At 40.5% G+C, this 22,247-nt stretch overlaps 1 protein-coding gene across 7 annotated transcripts in view; it reads right to left on the bottom strand.

Moving 5' to 3' along the window:
• diaph2 (diaphanous-related formin 2) overlaps positions 1-22,247 on the bottom strand; it is an 855,920-nt gene that overhangs the window by 711,759 nt on the left and 121,914 nt on the right. For 4 of the 7 annotated variants that reach the window (XM_078547236.1, XM_078547234.1, XM_078547237.1 and 1 more), the window contains one exon: positions 16,774-16,794. The exons of the other annotated variants lie outside the window; for them this stretch is intronic. In XM_078547236.1, the coding sequence (XP_078403362.1) occupies positions 16,774-16,794 (21 nt within the window). The remainder of the gene's footprint in view (positions 1-16,773; positions 16,795-22,247) is intronic. 7 annotated transcript variants of the gene reach the window in all.

Below are 22,247 nucleotides of genomic sequence, written 5' to 3'. Positions count from 1 at the left end.
ACAGCTCTATAAGAATCTGTGTGGATTTAACTCAACTAAACAAATCAGTGGAACATGAGTTCCTTCAAATGGCCTCAGTGGATGAGGGCCTTGCCAAAGCAGCCAAGAGTACTTTATTTACCAAACTGGATTTACCTAATTGAAATCCAAACAGTGATTTTTGGCAGTTGCTTCTAGACAAAGAATCCACATTGCTCACCACACTTATAATGCCATTTGGTTGTTATTTGTCATTTGGCCCCAAAGTTTACAGGGAGGGAGGGTATGGGTAGATGCGGTAGCGAAGGAAAGGAAGGAAAAGTGGGGGGTGGTGTTGCTGAGGATGATGGAGGGGGACAGAGGTCACCAAATGCAACAGGAGCTAGAGAAAGGCTGGGATCAGCAGAAAGGGAGGCTGAAGGCTTTCTTGAGGGGCCAGAGCAAACACTTCTGCTCTTCCTGCCCACACGGAATGCTACAGAAAGCATCCTGTTTTAGAGTCAGCAGCTCTCACCACTATTTTGCTGTTGGATTTCCCGAGCCATGGGAAACCCAGCCAGCAGTAGTTCAATCGGATTACCAATTTAACCCTCACCTACCTCCAGCCGCCTCTTGCCTGTGATGAGCAGGTTAATATCAAGGTCCTAATTTATGAACTAATGGTGTCCCACAAAAGTATCACAAATTGCAGCAGTCCTACATCTCTAAGTAAATATGTATAAGTATTGTGCAGGAGTCTAAAATGTAGACCAAATTAAGTTCACATATCTAGCAAATTTACTCTGATTATGTATGTAGAAATGATTGGAAAAAAATGAAAAACAACTGCCAACTGAATAAGAACAGAAAGTGCTGGAAATACTCAGCAGGTCAGGAAGCATTTGTGGAGAGAAAAACACGGTTAACCTTTTAGGTCAATGACTTTTCATCGATAACCTTTTGAGCATTTTTCATTTTTATTACAGATTTCTAGATGCACAGTTTTTCGCTTTTGTCAGCTAAATTAAACAATTTGAAGTCATGGGGTTTATTGAAAATGTGGCCTGCACCACAATATTTTTTAGGGGAAGGAAAGATACAGAATCATCATACCTAATCATATTACTGAATAATGTGTTATTAAAGTCAAATTTACTCAGCCAAATGGCAAAAAATCAAGTATTACTATTTATTCTAGTTTAAAAGCTGTTCATTTTTTGAGTTACATATTTCAAAAGGAGAAAATGAGTGGATCCTTCCTTGCATGCCAACTGCAGTGACAGATGTAATAATGAGTCCAGTAGTTTGTAAACATGCACATTTAACAAAAATTCAGCCTTGATAAGGTGCTCATCTGTACTCAATTATAAACTCTGCTCACCTGCAGTACCAGTCAATTTACAGTAATAGTAATAACAATCTCAACATTAAGCTTCTCTGAATTAAGAATTTCAACCTTCTTGTAACAGGGTATGATATCAGCATATGCTCTACATGCACCACGTCAATGCACTCATGTATGCTATTCCAATGCTTTCCAGACCAGCATGTTTGGAATTAGCAGCAAGTGTCTATTTTTCTGGGGATACCTGTTTGTACAGGTAGCCTGACCTCGGTCGTTGGTAAGATTTTAGAGTCCATTATTAAGGATCAAATTTCAGAATACTTGGAAGTGCATGGTAAAATCGGGCAAAGTCAGCATGGTTTCATCAAGGGGAGGTCATGACAAATCTTTTAGAATTCTTTGAGGAGGTAACGAGTAGGTTAGACAAAGGAGAGCCAATGGATGTTATCTACTTGGACTTCCAGAAGGCCTTTGACAAGGTGCCGCACAGGAGGCTGCTCAGTGAGATAAGAGCCCATGGTGTTAGAGGCAAGGTACTAGCATGGATAGAAGATTGGCTGTCTGGCAGGAGGCAGAGAGTGGGGATAAGGGGGTCCTTCTCAGGATGGCGGCCAGTGACTAGTGGAGTTCCGCAGGGGTCAGTGTTGGGACCACAACTTTTCACTTTATACACTAATGATCTAGATGAAGGAACTGAGGGCATCCTGGCTAAGTTTGCAGATGATTCAAAGATAGGTGGAGGGACAGGTAGTATTGAGGAGGCGGGGAGGCTGCAGAAGGATTTGGACAGGTTAGGAGAATGGGCAAAGAAGTGGCAGATGGAATACAACGTGGGGAAGTATGAGGTCTGCACTTTGGTAGGAAGAATAGAGGCATAGACTATTTTCTAAATGGGGAGAGAATTCAGAAATCTGGAGTGCAAAGGGACTTGGGAGTCCTAGTTCAGGATTCTCTTAAGGTTAACTTGCAGGTTGAGTCGGTAGTTAGGAAGGCAAATGCAATGTTGGCATTTATTTCGGGAGGACTAGAATATAAAAGCAGGGATGTGCTGCTGAGGCTTTATAAGGCTCTGGTCAGACCACATTTAGAATATTGTGAGCAATTTTGGGCCCCGTATCTCAGGAAGGATGTGCTGGCCCTGGAGAGGGTCCAGAGGAGGTTCACGAGAATGATCCCAGGAATGAAAGGCTTAACATATGAGGAACGTTTGAGGACTCTGGGTCTATACGCGATGGAGTTTAGAAGGATGAGGGGGGATCTGATTGAAACTTACAGAATACTGAAAGGCCTGGAACGAGTGGAAGTGGGGAAGATGTTTCCATTAGTAGGAGAGACTAGGACCCGAGGGCACAGCCTCAGAGTAAAGGGAAGACCTTTTAGAACAGAGATGAGGAGAAACTTCTTTAGCCAGAGAGTGGTGAATCTATGGAATTCATTGCCACAGAAGGCTGTGGAGGCCAGGTCATTGAGTGTATTTAAGACCGAGATAGTTAGGTTCTTGATTGATAAGGGGATCAAAGGTTATGGGGAGACGGCGGGAGAATGGGGTTGAGAAACTTATCAGCCATGATTGAATGGCGGAGCAGACTCGGTGGGCCGAATGGCCTAATTTCTGCTCCTATGTCTTAAGGTCTTATGGTTTCACTATATTCACGTCAGAATTATACACACAGAAAGAAAGAACTTGCATTTATGTAGCACATTCCACAACCTCAGGACATCTCAAAGCACTTTACAGCCAATGTGGTACTGAAAAATAAAATGCTGAGGAAGTAACTATGTAAAAAAGTAATTTGTGGCATACAAAACAAAGTTAATCGAAAACAAGTTACAAGATTAGCCCTTTAACCTACAATCTGTGAGAAAATAACAATCTCTGCTGTAGTTCAAAAGGAACATGTAAAATCTATACCACACTGGTAATCACATCTCTACATACGTAGTTTAAACAAATATGATCAAGGTACTGGGTAATGCATCAGGTAGTACAAAATATCTTTGCCTGTAGGACAGGGGTTAAAATAAAACTAAGCGTGATGAGAATCATGTCTCCTGTCAGTGCATATGGTAAGAACCCTATGTGAAAGATTTCGAGTACAGGTACAATGCCCAAAATCCAGCTCCCCAAAAACTGAAACTGTCTGAAAACAGGACATATTTCACTCAAGTTATCAGGGCATCACTTCCGGACCAGAGTAAACATGGAATGAAGAGGCCATTCTTGGGCTGATCCCAGAGGATGGAATCAGCAAGAGCTGTGCACAAAGAGAACCCGAGTTCGTCGGAGCACTTTAAGATCTGCCTTATGCCCCACCACCACTGTGACCCACTGTCCTCCCTATTCTCCGGACACAACAACTACCTGTTCCATCAGGGGATTGGGTTGGGGATTCTCTCCGCACTTCCACTTTCAACATTCACAGCTGCTTTCAGGGGAGAGGATCAAAAAATAATTGTTTCTCTCTGTCCCCATGAAGCCTGTGTGAAGGAATATTGGATAAACCTTAATTATTCATTAAATTGGCTCAGAATATGTTACATGTGACGTATGAATCAGTAGATGCAGACAAAATACCGTAATCCAAAATCCGGGAAAATCCAAAGTCTGGCACGGTCATGGTCCCGAAGGTGCCAGGTCTTTGACAACATACTATAATTCTCAGCTCATTATTGCAGGATGCAGGCCCACAGCAAAAAAATGTCTACTAACAAATAAAAACTGGCATTCCCCCTCAGAAAGATCACAGATGGCAAATCCATAATAAATAACATTCCAAGAAATTATTTCATTTTCACCCCTAGACTGAATGGCTTAGCATTTGCAAATTGAGGTACAATTCGAATAGAGGTCCAATAGCTAGTGGGGTTCAGTAATCTGTTTAAATGAAAATTAAAATCAAGCAGATGATTCAATAAAACTGCAAAGTTTAGAGGGACAAGTCAGTAAAGTGGGATGAAACTGCTCACGTCCGTTGCCTGTGAGCATTTTGTGAATTAATTTAAGTTGTATCACATGACCTCTCTCCATGCCGGCTGTATACTCTGAAAGGAAGTTGATCAGCTCATGTCTGGCACAGCTCATCTTAGCCATTATTATAGCCCGGGTGATTAATTTTTAATGTTCCAACAATTAACTCCGGAATGGTTCATTCTTCCATGGGATTGGAAGAAAGCTTTTCACACCTTCAGGGAGGTAATTGTCTGTTGCGGTCTCCATAGATTCCATGGGCAGAATTTTACGGCCCTGTCACGGCGAGGGGGGTGGGGAAGAGTGGCGGTAAAATGCGGCAAGCCGTTCATAACTCTATCAACTTCGACGGGACCAAAAGATCCCGCCAGCAGGAGGGACCATAAAATTACACCCTATGTCTCCATGAAATGAACTCTGGCTACAGGAATGCATTGTTTCTTTTTAAAAAGTTTAATATGTGAAACCAGCTGATGAGATATCAAATTAATTTCATATAGCACATGCATCTTTGTGACATAACAAAAATGGGAAAAGAAACTATATTAATAAAGTTTGGGTATTAAGGCACATTGCTCGGGCAGAATAAAGGGATGCTGCAGAAAAGCCCTACACAAAACCTGGAAGTACTTGATGCAGACATTGGACAACAGAGGTAAAAAAAAACTGTCCATATCAATAGTTCAGACATCTTTTACAGAATCGAAAGAGTCACAGAATCAAGGTACAGTCTGCATCTACTGACTGATATGTCACATGTGACACATGTCCTGAGTCAAACTAATGAACAATTAAGATTTATCCAATATTCTGTTAAGGTATGTTAAGGCATTCATTCAGAGTGTTTTGCTTCACTTTAACAATTCTATATAAGTATCTCCAGCTGGACTGTACCAGTATTGGCAATAAGTATTTTTCCCTTACAAAATCATGTTAAGCAGAAGCATGAAATGTGGATAAAAGCTACTTTCACTACCAGGTTTAACAAGCATGCAAGTTCTCACATACGATTATGGTGGCAGCCAAGAACAAAGACTTCAATAAAAACAGAAATCATCAAAATTTACCACATGGTATTTCTACACCTGTTTGTACTATCACATTCCTGTCAAATAGCCTAACCATTAGTTTGTGTGTTATTTAATGAAGAACTTCAAATCCACCTACTGTCCCATGACTCAAAGCATAGCCTCAGGATAAATATTGTGCAAATTAGCTCCAAAGTACAGATCAAATTTAGAACAGGTCAACTGATCTTCTATATTTGTAGACATTATTGCAAAAGCTATGAACAAAATATCACACAGTGCATTGTTCTATGAATGAAATTGTAGCTGTATGCAATTAAAATTTAGAAAATATTGGCATACTTAGCAGCAACAACTCAAAAGTTTAAATGCTCTCGTTTTACGAGTTAAACAAATGCACTGTTCAGAAATTTAAGATGATCAATTTACAAATTCTTTTACTGATTTTCAATAGAACATTTTATTTAGCCACCTGGAAATCTTTTGAGAAGGACAGGCCAATGTCCCATATGAATTTTTAAATCCATGTCTTTCTCGTGCAGTCATTCCTGAATTTGCAAATACTAGCGTTGCCACTGAAATGACAGAGAACTAGTAATAGAATTCTGCTGTAAAGAGCATCCCTTTGCTGGTAAAGTTGTGACCACACTTTTAGAAGTTATTATATTAAAAAAAACATTGACTGGTGCTTTTGAAGATGTTTATTGCAGTTAACAGGCTGATAAGAAATGTGATCACTGTGCACAAGTGCAGGCTGTGACTAATTCATCATCAGGTTTGGTAGATTAATTCGGTATTGACTAAATTACATTTCAGTCCAAGGACCCCTGCCTGAATTGTATTGCACATGCCACGGATGAATATAATTTCCGGCATTTGAGAGTCGTTATTAAACAAATTTCAATATACTACTGTAAAGGCTGTCTGGCAGAGTGGAGAATTTTCCTTAGCTGAAATGGATTCTTTATTGATCTGCAAAACTAAGTCTAAATCTATAATAATTTAGATAAACATAAAGAAATTGCCTTATACTATTCTCAAATTAGTTTGCAAAAAAATTCCGATATCAAAAAATTAGCTTAATAATTTTGGGTACCTGATCTGTAGAAATTCAATTATAGAAACAGGGCTCTGTCAAATATGTATCAATTTTTAAAATATGATCTTAATGATTTAGATTTCCAAGGTACAGCTACAGGCTCTCAAAGGTTTTTTTTTGCAGATACAACAACTAAGCACTGTACATTGGCATATCTTGTGAAGAATTAGATGTTCGCTGCTTGTACTGACAATTTGAACTTCATGGAAAGGCAATATACTCTGAAAACGAAAATGATTCTGCTTTCAATTTACATGAAACACCTTTTGTTCCATTCAGAAATCTCCATAAAGATTACTGAAATAGTATCATAGCTTTACCATCAATTTAAGAGACAAATTAGTACAAATATTAAAACTTAATCCAAAAATGTAAAATTTCAAAATTTTTCAAGCCATCAACTCCTCCTGTCATGGTGCCATCCTCAATATAGTCCAAGAAACCTCCAGCTAAACAGAAAGATAATGCAAGAATCTCATTCTGATGCATAAACTACAAAGAAAAGCTTTTAATGAAGTCAGTTGTTTTTCATGAAGGGAGGAAATTACAGCACTGGTGTCAAAAATTTGAAATCTGATGCAATAATTTTTGAGTATCTAAGGAGCTTTGTCAATGTGTCAGTAATTACATTGTCAAAGTCCAATAACAATCTTCTTGTTGACTGGCAATTACATTGCATAGCAATTACATTGTTAAGACAGCCGCCTTGTTAAAACAGGTGATGGGCATTGGCTCACCCATAAATGGGAACAGCTATAACACGCTGGGGTGGAAGGAACTAGGAGAGGCTGTTACTCTGCAGAACTGTCTTCAGAATAAACCTGCTTAAGGTGAAAGATAGCTTTGGACTCATTCTTCCATGATAAGCACTTATTAGAACTAACTAATTAGAATATAAAATACTACCTTTCTGCATTGTGAAACTGCTTTGTTTTAGATCATAATTTCTGCCCCATTTTTGTGTTACGTTTGTTTTTTGTTGGCTCAGTTTTCTCTTTATTCTTTCTTCCTCCCTTTACTTTACATTGGGACTGCTGCTGTCCAGCCATTCACACCTCATCTGCACATTTTTTGTTTCTTTACCCATTGCCATTCCCTTTGGCTTCTGAAACATAAAACATTTTGCCATTTAATCTTTCCTACCCTCCAATAAATCACAGACCTTACCTTTTCTCTTCTTCTTCCTTCTTCCACCCCACCCCCACCACCCCAGTTCAAAACCTATTAAATTTCTGATGAAAGGTCACAGACCTGGAATGTTAATTCTGCTTTTCTCTCCACAGATGCTGCTGTGTGTTTCCAGGACCTTCTGTTTTTGTTGTGGAATGGTATGATACCTTTGCAGCAGCAAGAGAAAGGATTGGAGATGCAGGCCTTGGTTGATTCATAGAATGAAAATTAGACTGCTCCCCTTGCAGACACACAGGATTGAAGCTGTTTACAGTAAATGCCATGAAGAAAATGCAATAGTTAGCCAGTGTCAGCCTAATTCAAAGCCTTAAACACATGAAGGAATTGATTACTTCAAAAGTTTTTTCATAGATGGTATAAGTAATTAAGATATTTTAAGGGAATTATATTCTTGTAGGAAGAAATAAAATGTTCCAAAAAAATATTGTATAGTAATTCAAACTATAATCATGTCACTGCAATGTTTGTTAATGTACAGATTTATAGTTTGCTACTAATGAGCCACACCAAATATTATGTATATGGCAGTCTATTTAATCTTGGCTTTACTGCCATATTACATCATTGCAGTCAAGAACAAAATAATCCTAGATCTTACTGTTCAAAAAGTTCAAGAGTCCATATATTTAGTGTTTTTCATATTTATTTGTGGAACATAAACCCTCCTGGCAATTTATTACCCATCCCTAATTGCCCTTGAGAAAATAGGGGCGAGCCTCCTTGAACTGCTGCAGTCCATGTGATGTGGGTACACCACAGTGCTTTTAGGGAGGAGTTTCAGGATTATAACCCGGTGACAGTGAAGGAGCAGCAATATAGTGCCAAGTCAGAATGGTGTGGTGCTTAGAGGGGAGCTTACAGGTGTATTCCCAAGCACCTGCTGCCCTTGCCCTTCTAGGTGGTAGAGGTCATCGGTTTGAAAGATGCCGTCAAAGGATCCTTGGCAAGTTGCTGGAGCGCATCGTGTAGATTGTACACACTGCTGCCATGAATGACCGGCGGTGGAGAGAGTTAATGTTTAAGATAGTGTATGGGATGTCAATCAAGCAGGCTATTTTGTCCAGAATGTTGTTGAAGCTGCATGCATCCAGGCTAGTGGAGATTATTTCCACACTCCTGACTTGTACCTTGTAGATGGTGGACAAGCTTTGGGAAGTCAGGAAGTGAACTGCTCACTGCAAAATACCTAGCCTCTGGCCTCCTCTTTTAGCCAGAGTATTTATATGGTTGGTCCAGTTAAGTTTCTGGTCAAAGGTGACCCCAGGCTGTTGATGGTGGGGATTCAAAAAGAAAAAGACCTGCATTTATAGAAAGCTTGTTGCAACCACCAGACTTCTCAAAGAGCTTTACAGACAATGAAGTGCTTTGTTTGAAGTATAATGACTGCTGTAATGCAGGAATAGTGGCAGTCAATTGCACACAACAAACTCCCACAAACTGCAACATAATAATAAGGTAACTTGCTTTTGTGATGTTGATTGAGGGGTAAATATTTGCCAGGACACCCTGGATAAACTCTCTTGCTCTTGTTCGAAATAGTGCCATGGGATATATTACATCCACCATTTACATCGATCCAGGCAGATGGGGTGTTGATTTGAGCGATAGAGCAGCACTCCTTTAGTACTGCACTGAAGTGTCAGTCTTGATTTTTGTGCTCAAGTCCTAGAGTGGGACTTGAACCCAGAACCTTGTAATTCAGAGGCGAGTGTGCTTCAAACTAAGTCACAGCTGACATTCTGTGATATTAATGTTACTTGTGTGGCACGAATGTTATTTGTCACTTATTAGTGCAAGCCTGAATGTTGTCCAAGTCTTGCTGCATATGGGCACAGACTGCTTCAGTATCTAAGGAGTTGTAATTGATATGGAACGCTGTGCAATCATCAGTGAACATCCCCATTTCTGACCTTATGTTGTAGGAAAGGTCATTAATGGAGCAGGTGAAGATGGTTGGGCCTAGGATATAACCTTGAGGAACTCCTTCGGCAATGTCTTGGGTTTGAGATGATTGGCCTCCGACAACAACCATATTCTTTTGTGTTAGGTATGACTCCAAACAGTGGAGAGTTTCTCCCCATTGATTCTAACTGACTTCAATTTTTTGTTGAAATTACTTGACGCCACACTTAGTCAAACATTGCCTTCATGTTGAGGGCAGTCACTCTCACCTAACCTTTAGAATTCAACTCTTTTGACCATGTTTGTGCCAATGTTGTAAGAAGGTCTGAAACCAAATGATCCTGGTGGAACCAAATTTGCACAGCTTTATTAACATATCTAACTCAGTAAAGACTATGTTACAAAAGTGTTACAACATTTGTGCTCAGTGTATATAAATATATGCAGAATTATTTGAAACCATTGTTTAAGGGTTCATACAAAGTTGCACATGAAAAAGTGAGGTACTGATAATTTTAATAGCTTATCCTCATTATTAAACATGAAATGAGTGATTTTTCAGCTCAGTAGGCTAATACATACATAAACTACCTTCACACTGCACACAAAAATGGAGTTTCAGCTGGAAACACAAGATGTTAAAAAATTCTACAGGAGTGCAAATTTTAATTTTAGTCAATTATTCCAACAAAGATTGTCAAGGTCAGTAATAATACTTCAGACAACACTGGTAAACACATCAAAAGTGCATATGTTTTGAAGGCACACAATCCTATAATTTATTTAATATATCAAAATTTCTTGACCTAATTGGCTCCAGGCCAATGATTGAAATATAGTCACTTTCAGATATTAGAATAGAAGTTAGCCAAATTGAATTTAAAACTATGCTGCAGTATGTCAATATGCATATTATTTCATCTCAGAAGAATTAATATTCTTTTTAAAATTAGGAACATGTCACACATCATTAGATTATATGATGTAAGTATTGTCACCCTTTGTTTTATTTTAAAGTAGTTCAGTCTTAAATACAAATTATTAACCTACAAATTGAAAGGGAAAAGGATGTCACCTTTTACAATGTCTCTTATGATATTTGCGTTCTGGAAAGTCAACTGGCTGTCATACTGCTTTATACAAAAGTATGTTCTTGGCATGCCCTTAATTATTTACCAAAGAAGGGCATGGTGATTGTAAATAACATCAAAGAACTGCCCAAACAATTCACAAATGGAGAAATGCCAAAAGAAATGGAGAGAAGCTATGTCTATGAAGTTTAAATTCTATCATGCAGACAATATAATATCCTCTTATTCATGAAGCTTCCATATATAGAAAGAATATTAAATTGGTGTGATCAGAGAACTTGCAACTTCATGGCAGCTAACAACCAAGCAACACAAAAGTGTTCATCCTGAATGGTTGAGATAAAAATATGCATACTGCTCAAAATCATATTACTGTTGATGGATAAGAGAGAAAGACTGTAAGCCAATATGTTAGTGTTAATCAGAGCAACAGCAACAGCTGAAATCCAGCAGATGACTTCATTAATGGGGGGAGTCTGCTAGTTTAGCATTACTATGCTTTGTTTTAAATAAGTATAAAGTTTAACTTTTATTAATCGAGCATGATATTAGCCTGGATTTTGCTGCAATAATAATGGTGAGGCTACCGCACTCTCCATTATCACAGAGTAATCATCATCTGTGCTCTGCCTGAAGGCAGGTCCTTAGCATATTGATAGTCTTTCCATGTCTCTCTATCCTGTGCCATTCAATTCTCAAGCCACGCAACATTGATATGTTCTTTCTTATTCCACGTTTTCCTTGAAATCTTCCCTGCATAACGTCTCTTACAAGTTTGTTTCCTCATTTTCATGGAATAAGTATGACAGCAATTTCACACACCATACATGCAGTTATCCAGAAGTTGATGTCAGAGATATCCCTGACTGTTGCAGACCTCCCTGATAGACTGCACAGAAATCAGTATAATGGTGCAAATCTAGGTACTCACTCACCAGTTCAGCGCTAAGATGGCTCAAAAAGTAAGGGTTAATTCATTCAGGAGTTTCGAAACAGCATAATAAGTGTAATTACTCCTGAATAGCATCTCAGGCTCTGAAAATGTTATTTTATAAGTGTGGAGTTTCACTCCCTTGGAATAAAATTAATGCTTCAGATTTATTTTTTTTTTACTTTTTCTGTTTTTCCTCATCTCTCTCCTTTAATCCCACCTGTGTTTTTGATTCTTTATTTCAGTTCCAGTACAAGATTTGAATATAATTTACATTTTCTATATTTTTTACTTACTGGTTTCCATTCTGCACATCTCCACAAGGATATCTCAACCTGATTAGTTTTACAGGCTCACTGTTACTTGCTCTTTCATAGATACCACAGACACCTGTCCCCTCCCTTTCTCTGTAATTTTCTCCACTCCTACAACCCTCTGAGATACCTGTGCTCCTTTAATTCCAACATCTTGAGCATCCGAGATGTAATCATTCCATCATTTGTGGCCGTGTCTTGGTTGCCTGGACCCTAAGTTCTGGAATTCACTCCCTCTCTGGCTCTCTACTTCACTTTCTTCCTTTAGACACTCCTTAAAACCAATGTTTTTGAACAAGCTTTTGGTCATCTGACATAATATCTCAATGAGGCTTGGTGTAATATTTTGCTTTACAATGTCTCTGTGAAGCACCTTTGAGATGTTATATTGTATTAAAGGTGCTATATAAATTATTGTTACTGTCATAAAGATCAACTTCATTTTTAAAACAAACATATGATTGTAGTCATGTCTGAGGAGATAGACATCAAACTAAATTATATTTCAAGACATGGTGCATGATTATCTGACACTGGCATGCATGTAAGCACTATAAAAGTGGTTTGAATGTTGACTCAAAAAAAATAGAAACAACAGCACTAGACATTCTAGCTTTTTCTATAGTAAAATAATATACATGGCCAATCCAATACACAATGCTCTGTTTGGTAATGAGTTTATCCGAAGTCCACTTCCCAAAAACGAAACATAAAAATACTTAATTTACAAAACTTTCATCTTAGCAACACAAAACGTGGTACAGTATTTTTTTTTATTATCTGGCATGCGCCAAGAACGGGTGTTACCAGTTTATCAAATACAGAGAGTTCCAGTTATCGATGCAGTGCGGTGCAATACTTGTAGCATGAACTAATATGTGAGTATTCAGGAAGTAAAAAGAATACTTGTTACTTCAAATCTTCAACAGCACATTAAACATAAATTGAAGTATAAAATAAATACAGTAGACAGGTACGGATTCTGGATAACTTCACAGTTGTTTCCGATTGGTAAAGTGACAACTCATGAGGGAACATCAGATATTCCAGTTAGAAAATTCTGGTTGGTAGCGTACCAGATAACACAAAGTTTACTGTAGCTTTGCACATCAGCTAAGTCATACAAGCCTTTAAATGAATCACAAGATGGTGTATACAACTTCAGCAATGATTTCCCCAACTGAATTTTCAGGAAAAAATATGGTCATATCTCAAACAAAATCATACTATTCCACAAATGCTTACAAACAATAATTCTTCTTGGTAAGGTGAAAGCTAACTTTCCTGGAACCAAAATCCATTTCCAAATACAAAGGACAGGGCAAGCACAAGATCCTGTCCCCAAAATACGAGGAGTGGGAGATAAGCAGAAGCACAAATTTGCAAGAATCTCTTTTTCATTCCTAGTACATCACCTTTTGAAAAAATTCTAATGAGAGTCTGGGTGATTCAACTGTCAACACACTGTCTTCTCACTTCTGGGAATTATATCTGAATCTATCCCACATTGGTCATATTGAAGGTTTTTGCCTTTTCTACCAACTGTAAATTAACAATCTGAAACAACCAAGTGAATGTGGGAAATGGACATGGCACAATAGTGGACTAATGACAGGTTGAAGTTAAGATGTTTTTTTGGTGCTGGGGGTGCGCAAAACAATGAGAGCTTTCTTCTGGCTCTAGCAGATCTGGAAGTGTTCAATACCAACAATGGGTGCAAAATGTGGATATGTTCAAGTGAACATCACAAACATAGGGCGGAATCTTGTTGAGGGATCAAGGGTTTTGCCTGCTGACTGGAGAGCGGGTGACAGACCCATGCTACCTCTTTTCATAAAAGCCCAGTGAACCACAAGCCAACCAGGCAGTGGTGAGGCCAGCGGCAGGCCTTCCCCTGGAATCAAGACGGGGGGGGGAGTCTCGCCTATCAAGACCTGCCAGCCAATCAGAGCTCTTGCACTCAGCCATTTGGGAGGTCGTGGTCACTGCTGGAAGAACAGGCACCAGAATCCTACAACCAGCCAGGCCACAGGTAAATATTGAAGGTAGGGAAATGAGGAGGGGAAAAGGAGGGGTGGGAGGGAAGAGAAGAGGGTGAGCATTGCAAGGTAGGGGTCACGGGGAGAAGGATGCAGGGGGATCGGCAGCAAGGGAGGGGCAGGGGTTACTCTCAGCTGGGCCCCCCTTCCGATGTAGAATCCCTTGAACAAACTGAGTGCATCTGAATGCCTTTGATCAAGGGACCCCCCCCTCAAACCGCCCCCCCACTCAATAAGCGGCAGAGCAGGAAAGTCAACCATGGGCCTTCCCGCCCAGAATTTAATTCTGGCAGAGGCGGGAAGGCAGAAGGGTTGCAGTACGCCACCATCCTGCCTAATTACATGTCCTTCCATACCTCCAAGCTCACCACTAGAAAGAGCACAAGATTCCACCCCTACCCTACCAAGCACAAAAGACTTTCTCCCGCTTTCACACGTATCACAAAACATTTTTTAAAAACTTAATCCAGCACAATTTCCTCCCAACAAACAAGCCAAAACCTTGCAACAGAGTATTTTAACTGACAGAAAACAATTAACTTAAATGTCAGACAAGGCAAAAGAAAGAATATCTGCTGTCAAACATCAGCAGCAAAACAATGAAGGTCATAGCATAGACTTAGCTTTATTTAAAATGCAACAAAGATCAACTGCCTGCCCAAGGCTCAAATTTCTAAATATGTTCCAGGTGATTATTCCGCCTCCCTCCTTATTACTTTCTCTCAACAAAACTTGGTAGGATGTCAAATATGTCCCTTGGTGTAAAAAGGCTGAATAAATGAGTGCAAACAAATCAGGGTTTCTTCGAAGATGACAGCAGGTAGGGTGAAAATGTTCTGAAGGAAGTCTTTAAAAAGTACTCAAAACATTATTTTTGTAGCAAGTTCCAGTCAGGTTTTGTGGCCTGCTTGTCACGTCTTGGGGGGTTGGGAGGGGCGCCTTGATCAAAGGTACTCAAACGCACTCAGAACTTGTTCAACAGATTCTAAATCAGGAAGGGGGGCCCTGCTGAGTGCAACCACCCCTTGTGCTTGCAGCCGATCCCCTTGCATCCGTCTCCCCATGACCCCTACCTTGCGAAGCATTCCTGTCCCCCTTACCCACATTACTTATGTGTAGATAAAAACAAAAAACTACTGCGGATGCTGGAAATCCAAAACAAAAACAGAATTACCTGGAAAAACTCAGCAGGTCTGGCAGCATCGAGAAACATGATAGCATCCCAGAAACATGATAGGGTCCCCCTTGCCTCACTTATCACCCCACCAGCCTCCGCATTCAAAGGATCATCCTCCGCCATTTCCGCCAACTCCAGCATGATGCCACCACCAAACACATCTTCCCTTCACCCCACGCTGGCGGCATTCCGTAGGGATCGTTCCCTCCGGGACACCCTGGTCCACTCCTCCATCACCCCCTACTCCTCAACCCCCACCTATGGCACCTCCCCATGCCCACGCAGAAGATGCACCTGCCCCTTCACTTCCTCTCTCCTCACTGTCCAAGGGCCCAAACACTCCTTTCAAGTGAAGCAGCATTTCACTTACATTTCCCCTAACTTAGTCTACTGCATTCGTTGCTCCCAATGCAGTCTCCTCTACATTGGAGAGACCAAACGCAAACTGGGCGACCGCTTTGCAGTACACCTGCGGTCTGTCCGCAAGAAAGACCCAAACCTCCCTGTCGCTTGCCATTTTAACACTCCACCCTGCTCTCTTGCCCACATGTCTGTCCTTGGCTTGCTGCATTGTTCCAGTGAAGCCCAACGCAAACTGGAGAACAGCACCTCATCTTCCAACTAGGCACTTTACAGCCTTCCGGGCTGAATATTGAATTCAACAACTTTAGATCTTAAACTCCCTACCCCCCATCCCCACCCTGTTTCTTCCCCCTCCCTTTTGTTTTTTTCAATAATTTATATAGATTTTTCTTTTCCCACCTATTTCCATTATTTTTAAATCTACAACTAATATTGTCAGTCTTTCCACCCCACCCCCACTAGAGCTGTACCCTGAGTGTCCTGCCATCCATTCTTAATTAGCACATTTTCTTAGATAATATCACCACCTTCAACACCTCTTTGATCCTTTTGTCTGTGACATCTTTTGATTATCTGCTCCCATCACTGCTTGCTTGTCCCTACAACCACCCCCCCTCTCAACTTCTCTCCCCCCCTCCCAACTTAAATCAGCTTATATTTCACCCCTCTCCTAACTATACTCAGTTCTGCTGAAGGGTCATGAGGACTCGAAACGTTGACTCTTTTCTTCTCCGCCGATGCTGCTAGACCTGCTGAGTTTTTCCAGGTAGTTCTGTTTTTGTTTTACTTATGTGTAGCCTAGGTTGCTCCGCAATCCTGGGACTCCAGTGCCTGTTTTCCAGCAGCAGGCACAGCCTCCCAAATGGTGCTGCTGAGTGCATGAGCTCTGATTGGCCGGCAGCTCTCAATAGGCAAGACTTCCACCCCTGGGGTTTTGATTCCAGAGGAAGGCCTGCCGCTGGCCTTGCCACTGCCTGATTGGCTTGTGGGTTGGCAGGCCTTTCCGAAAAGAGGCAGCACGGGTCTCTCACTAGTCACGTTTCAATTGCACCAATAGTAAATATTGATAAAGGTGCCACAGAAAACAAATGATGTACTCATGCAGCTTTATCATATTTTGGAAGCGTTCCCATCTGTAAAACAGATGTAGAACTTATTTATTCAAAACACCAATTGATTTGAATTAAAGTAGAATTCAGTGATCTGTGAAGGCTCTTAGAGAAAATGTCTTGTGGAGTGTCAGTGTTCTTCCTCATTAAATAACTCTGTTTGAAAAACATGAGTGTTTGGGTAAACCTTGACTTAAATCTGCACTAAAACTCAATCCAGTGCTATAAGAATAAATGAAACTAATCAGTAGTACTCACCGAAACTTTGCTTCCAGTTATCTGAATGCAGTGGTTAGTGCAGTGTAAATTAATAGTGTTGGAAGAGACAAAACAAAAAAATCAAAACAGCATTATTAGTGAGCTCAATTTTACATAGGTTAATTATAATGCAGTTTAGTTACAGTATTAGTAATACATTTATAGCTGAGGACTGCAGATTTCCATTCAGAACTGAAAATCATTTTTACAAAATTTATGATAAAGGATTTTAGCAGGTTTCACAGTGAAATGGTACCAATTTTCATAAAAACACAGGGTCAGTTGTGATGCATTTAAATTTACCTCCTGGCACAACAAAATAAGTAATTTACAGAGTCGAAATATCACATGCAAAATGAGTATTTTAGATATCATTTTTGTATACCACATGCGTAAATCATATTACTTCTTTCACTTAACTTCAACTAGAATTAGCAATTCTGGATGCACAAATATAATTTTTCCATGAGGATATTTAAAACCAATGTAACCACAGGCAGGAACTTCATATTATATCATTAAGCTGTTACTTTTTTTTTACAAATTACATTTAACTTGCATTGTTTTAGAATACCTGTGTCTAGATTAGATTAGATTACTAGGTTAGTAATCTTTAGATTACGTGTGTCTACTAGCCCCAAAACTGAGTGCCTCAAAACTAGCACAGTTCACCAGTATGGCCATGAAAAATAGATTAGGCAAATGCTGAACAATAAATGTGGAGCATCTCCCAAAATTGTTGTTTCCGTTGCATTACTACACATTTATTTTACAAACAAGGTTAACTCCAATAGATTATCTTTTTTGCTTTTCTTTATTCTCAACCTGACCTTGCTAAAAGAAGTTTGTTACAACCAATGTTTTATTAATTAGTTTCAATTATGCTGTATGAAGATTTTAAATGTGATGGACTAGTCAAAAATACTCCTTTTTTATTATTCATTCATGAGATGTGGACGGTGTTGATTAGGCCAGCTATTATTGCCCATTCCTAACTGCCCTTGAGAAGGTGGTGGTGAGGGTGAGCTGCTTTCTTGAAGTGCTGCAGTCCATATGCTGTAGGTACAACCGCTGTGCTGTTAGGGATGGAGTTCCAGGATTTTGACCCAGCAACAGTGAAGAAACAGCAATGTATTTCCAAGTCAGGATGGTGAGTGACTTGGAGGGCAACTTTCAAGTGGTGGTGTTCCAATCCATCTGCTACCCTTGTCCTTCTAGATGCTAGTGGTTGTGGGTTTGGAAAGTGCTGTCTAAGGAGCCTTGGTGAATTCCTGCTGTGCGCCTTGTCGATGGTACATGCTGCTGCCGCTGTGTTTCGGTGGTGTAGGGAGTGAATGTATGTGGATGGGGTGCCAATCAAACAGGCTGCTTTGTCCTGGATGGTGTCAAGCTTCAAGTGTTGTTGGAGCTACACTCATCCAGGCAAGTGGAGAGTATTCCATCACACTCCTGACTTATGCCTTGTAGATGATGGACAGTCTTTGGAGAGTCAGAAGGTGCTCACCACAGGATTCCTAGCCTCTGACCAGGCCCGTAGCCATAGTATTTATCTGGCTAGTCCAGTTCAGTTTCTAGTCAATGGTATCCCCGAGGATGATGATAATGGGGGAATTCAGCAATAGCAATGCCATTGAATGTCAAGGGATAATTTGTAGATACACTCTTGTTGGAGATGGTCATTGCATGGCACTTGTTACTGGCGAATGTTACTTGCCACTTGTCAGCCCAAGCTTGGATATTGTCCAGGTCTTGCTGCATTTGGATATGGACTGCTTCAGTATCTGAAGAGTCACGAATGGTGCTGAACATTGTGCAATCATCAGCAAACATCCCCACTTCTGACCTTATGATGGAAGGAATGTCATTGATGAAGCAGCTGAAGATGGTTGAGCCTCGGACGCTACCTTAAGGAACTCCTGCAGTTATATTCTTGAAATGAGATGACTGACCTCCAACAACCATAACCATCGTCCTTTGTGCTAGGTATGACTCCAACCAGCAGAGAGTTTTACCCGATACTCATTGGCTCCAGTATTGCCAGGGCTCCCTGATGCCACATTTGATCAAATGCTGCCTTGATGTCAAGGGCATTCATTCTCACCTCACCTCTTGAGTTCAGCTCTTTTGTCCATGATTGAACCAAGGCTGTAATGAGGTAAGGAGCTGAGTGACCTTGGCAGAACACAAACTGAGCATCGGTGCACAGCTTATTGCTAAGTAAGTGCTGTTTGATAGCACTGTTGATAGATTACCCTTCCCATCGCTTTACTGATGATCAAGAGTAGACTAATGGGACGGTAATTGACTGGGTTAGATGTGTACTGGACAACCTGGGCAATTTCCCATATTGCCAGGTAGATGCCAGTGTTGTAGCTGTACAGGAACAACTTAGCTAGGGACACATCAAGCTCTGGAGCAAAGTCTTCAGTACTATTGCCAGAATATTGTCAGGACCCATAGACTTTGCACTATCCAGTGCCTTCAACCATTTCTTGATATCACGTGGAGTGTATTGAATTAGCTGAAGACTGGCATCTGTGATGCCGGAGGAGGCTGAGATTAACCATCCACTCGACACTTCTGGCTGAAGATTGTAGCAAATGCTTCAGCCTTATTTTTTGCACTGATGTGCTTGGCTCCTCCATCATTGAGGTTGGGGATATTTGTGGAGCTTCCTCCTCCAGTGAGTTGTTTAATTGTCCACCATTCACAACTGAAAGTGGCAGGATTGCAGAGCTTAGATCTGATCCATTGGTTGTGGAATCGCTTAGCTCCATCTATCGTTTGTTGCTTATGCTAATTGGCAAGCAAGTAGTTCTGTATTGTAGCTTCACCAGGTTGACACCTCATTTTTAGGTGCTGCTCCTGGCAAGCCCTCCTGCACTCTTCATTTAACCCGGGATGATCCCCTGGCTTGGTGGTAATGGTAGAGTGGAGGATATGCTGGGCCATGAGTTTACAGATTGTGGTTGAGTACAATTCTGCTGCTGCTGATGACTCACAGTGCTTCATGGTTATCCAGTATTGAGTTGCTAGATCTGTTCAAAATCTATCCCATTGAGCACAGTGGTAGTGCCACACAACACAATGGAGGGTATCCTCAATGTGAAGTCAGGACTTCGTCTCCACAAACACTGTGCAGTGGTCACCCCTACCGATGCAGTCAAGGGCAGGTGTAGCTGCAGCAGGCAGATTATATGAATTGTGTGAAATTGTACTTGCTACCTGAAAATGATCAACAAACTTGGCTGAGTACCTAGCAGCATCAATATCTTGTAATACGGAATGAAACACTGTATATTGCAATCATATTTTTAATAGCTCAGAGATCTTGGATCACCCCATGGACCTGGAAAGAGATTTCATTTTTTTTATTCATTCACGGGATGTGGGCTTCACTGGCTGGGCCAGCATTTATTGCCAATCTCTAGTTGCCCTTGAGAGGGTGGTGGTGAGTTGCTTTCTTGAACTGCTGCAGTCCATGTAGTGTAGGTACACACACACTGCTGTTAGGGTGGGAGTTCCAGGATTTTGACCCAGTGATAGGGAAGGAGTGGCGATATATTTCCAAGTCAGGATGGTGCATGACTTGGAACGGAACTTCCAGGTGGTGGTATGCCCATCCATCTGCTGCCCTTGCCCTTCTAGAAGTTAGTGGTCGTGGGTTTGGAAGGTGCTGTGTAAGGAGCCTTGGTGAATTCCTGCAGTGCACCTTGTAGATGGTACATGCTGCTGCTACTGTGCGTTCGTGGTGGAGGGAGTGAATGTTTGTGGATGTGCTGACTTTGTTATGAAGAGTTGGCTGAAGTTGACTGCAAAAATAGGTTAAAAGGTAAGACAGTAGAGAAGCAGTGACAAATACTTTAGGAGATATTTCATAACTCTCAACAAAGATATATTCTAATGAGAAAGAAAGACCCTACAAGAAGGATGCATAATGCGTGGATGAATAAGGAAGCCAAGGATGGTATCAAATTCAAAGAAAAGGCAGGCAAATGCTGCGAAGATCAATCTATATTAATGACATGGATGAAGGGACCAAGTATATTGTAGCCAAATTTGCTGACAATACAAAGATAGGTAGGTACACAAGTTGTGGGGAGGACAAAAAGAGTTTGCAAACTGATATAGAGATATTGAGGGGGCAAAGATTTGGTAAATAAGGTTTAACATGGGAAAATGAGAGGCTGCCCACTTTGGTAGCTAGAATAGAAAAGCTGAATATTATTTAAATGGAGAAAGACTTCAGTACGATGTGGCACAGAGGGATCTGGGTGTCCTCAGACCAGATTCATTAGTTAGTATGAAGATATAGCAAGTGATTAGAAAGGCAAATAGAATGTTGGTCTTTTATTGCAAGGGGCATGGAATATAAAAGTTGGGAAGCCTTGGTACAACTGCAGAGACCATACCTATAGTGCTGCGTACAGTTTTGGTCTCCTTAAGGAGGGGCTATATATTCATTGGAGCCAGTTCAGGGAAGGTTCACTCGGTGGATTCTTGGGATGAAAAAGCGTTGCCTTATGAGGAAAAGTTGAGCCTATCCTCACTGGATTTTAGAAGACTGAGCAGTGATCTCATTGAAACACAATATTCTGAGGGGTCTTTACAAGGTCGATGCCAAGAGGATGTTTAACTTTGTGAGGGAATCTAGAACTAGAAGGCACAATTTCAGAATAAGGGGTCACCCATTTAAGACATGGATGAGGAGAAATTTCTTCTCTTGGAGAGTCGTTAATCTTTGGAACTGTCTACCCCACAGAGCATTGGAGGTTGGGTCATTGAATATATTCAAGGCTTAGTTAGGCAGACTTTTGAAATATCAAGGAGTCAAGGGTTATGGGGGCTGACAGGAAAGTGGAGTTGAGGCCACAATCACATTAGCCATGATCTTATTGACTGGCGTATAGGCTTGAGAGGCCAAGTGGCTTACTCCTGCTCTTAATTCTTACCTTATCTGCCCATTAATTTAGTTATTTAGTTTCAGTATGAGGTAAGCTGGTAAAAGGGATGAATAGTAAGTGAATTGGTTACTCAGGAATATGACCCTGGGTTCTGTAAAAAATGGTCCTATCTCAACAACTTGGTTTAATATTTTTGAATAAGTTACGAAATTAGTGGTTAATGGTAGCTGAGTTAACATTGGAAAAGGCTTTTTGAAAGTCTAGATAAGCAAAGTTGTAATAAAGGTTGAGTCTTATGGGATTGGCAGGGAGATAATGGGCTGGATAAGGAACTAGTTAAAATGGGCATTAGCAACATTATTTCATTATATGGTACTGAGAGGTCTATTTTCCATCATTTGCAAATTTACCTTTAAGCAGAAAAGGCTACAGTTAAAGGATACAGCACCCAGTGGGTACAGGTACCATATGGCTAGGCACCTGTCAGTATGTACCATCAGTCCTAATAATTAGATTGTACCATCAGTCCTAACAATTAGATTCAGATAGACCGGTACATAGAGCATCATG

Source organism: Cetorhinus maximus, chromosome 8, assembly GCF_964194155.1.
Source record: "Cetorhinus maximus chromosome 8, sCetMax3.hap1.1, whole genome shotgun sequence".
In the NCBI taxonomy this organism is placed as follows: domain Eukaryota; kingdom Metazoa; phylum Chordata; class Chondrichthyes; order Lamniformes; family Cetorhinidae; genus Cetorhinus; species Cetorhinus maximus.
This window is presented reverse-complemented; position numbering and strand designations above follow the sequence as displayed.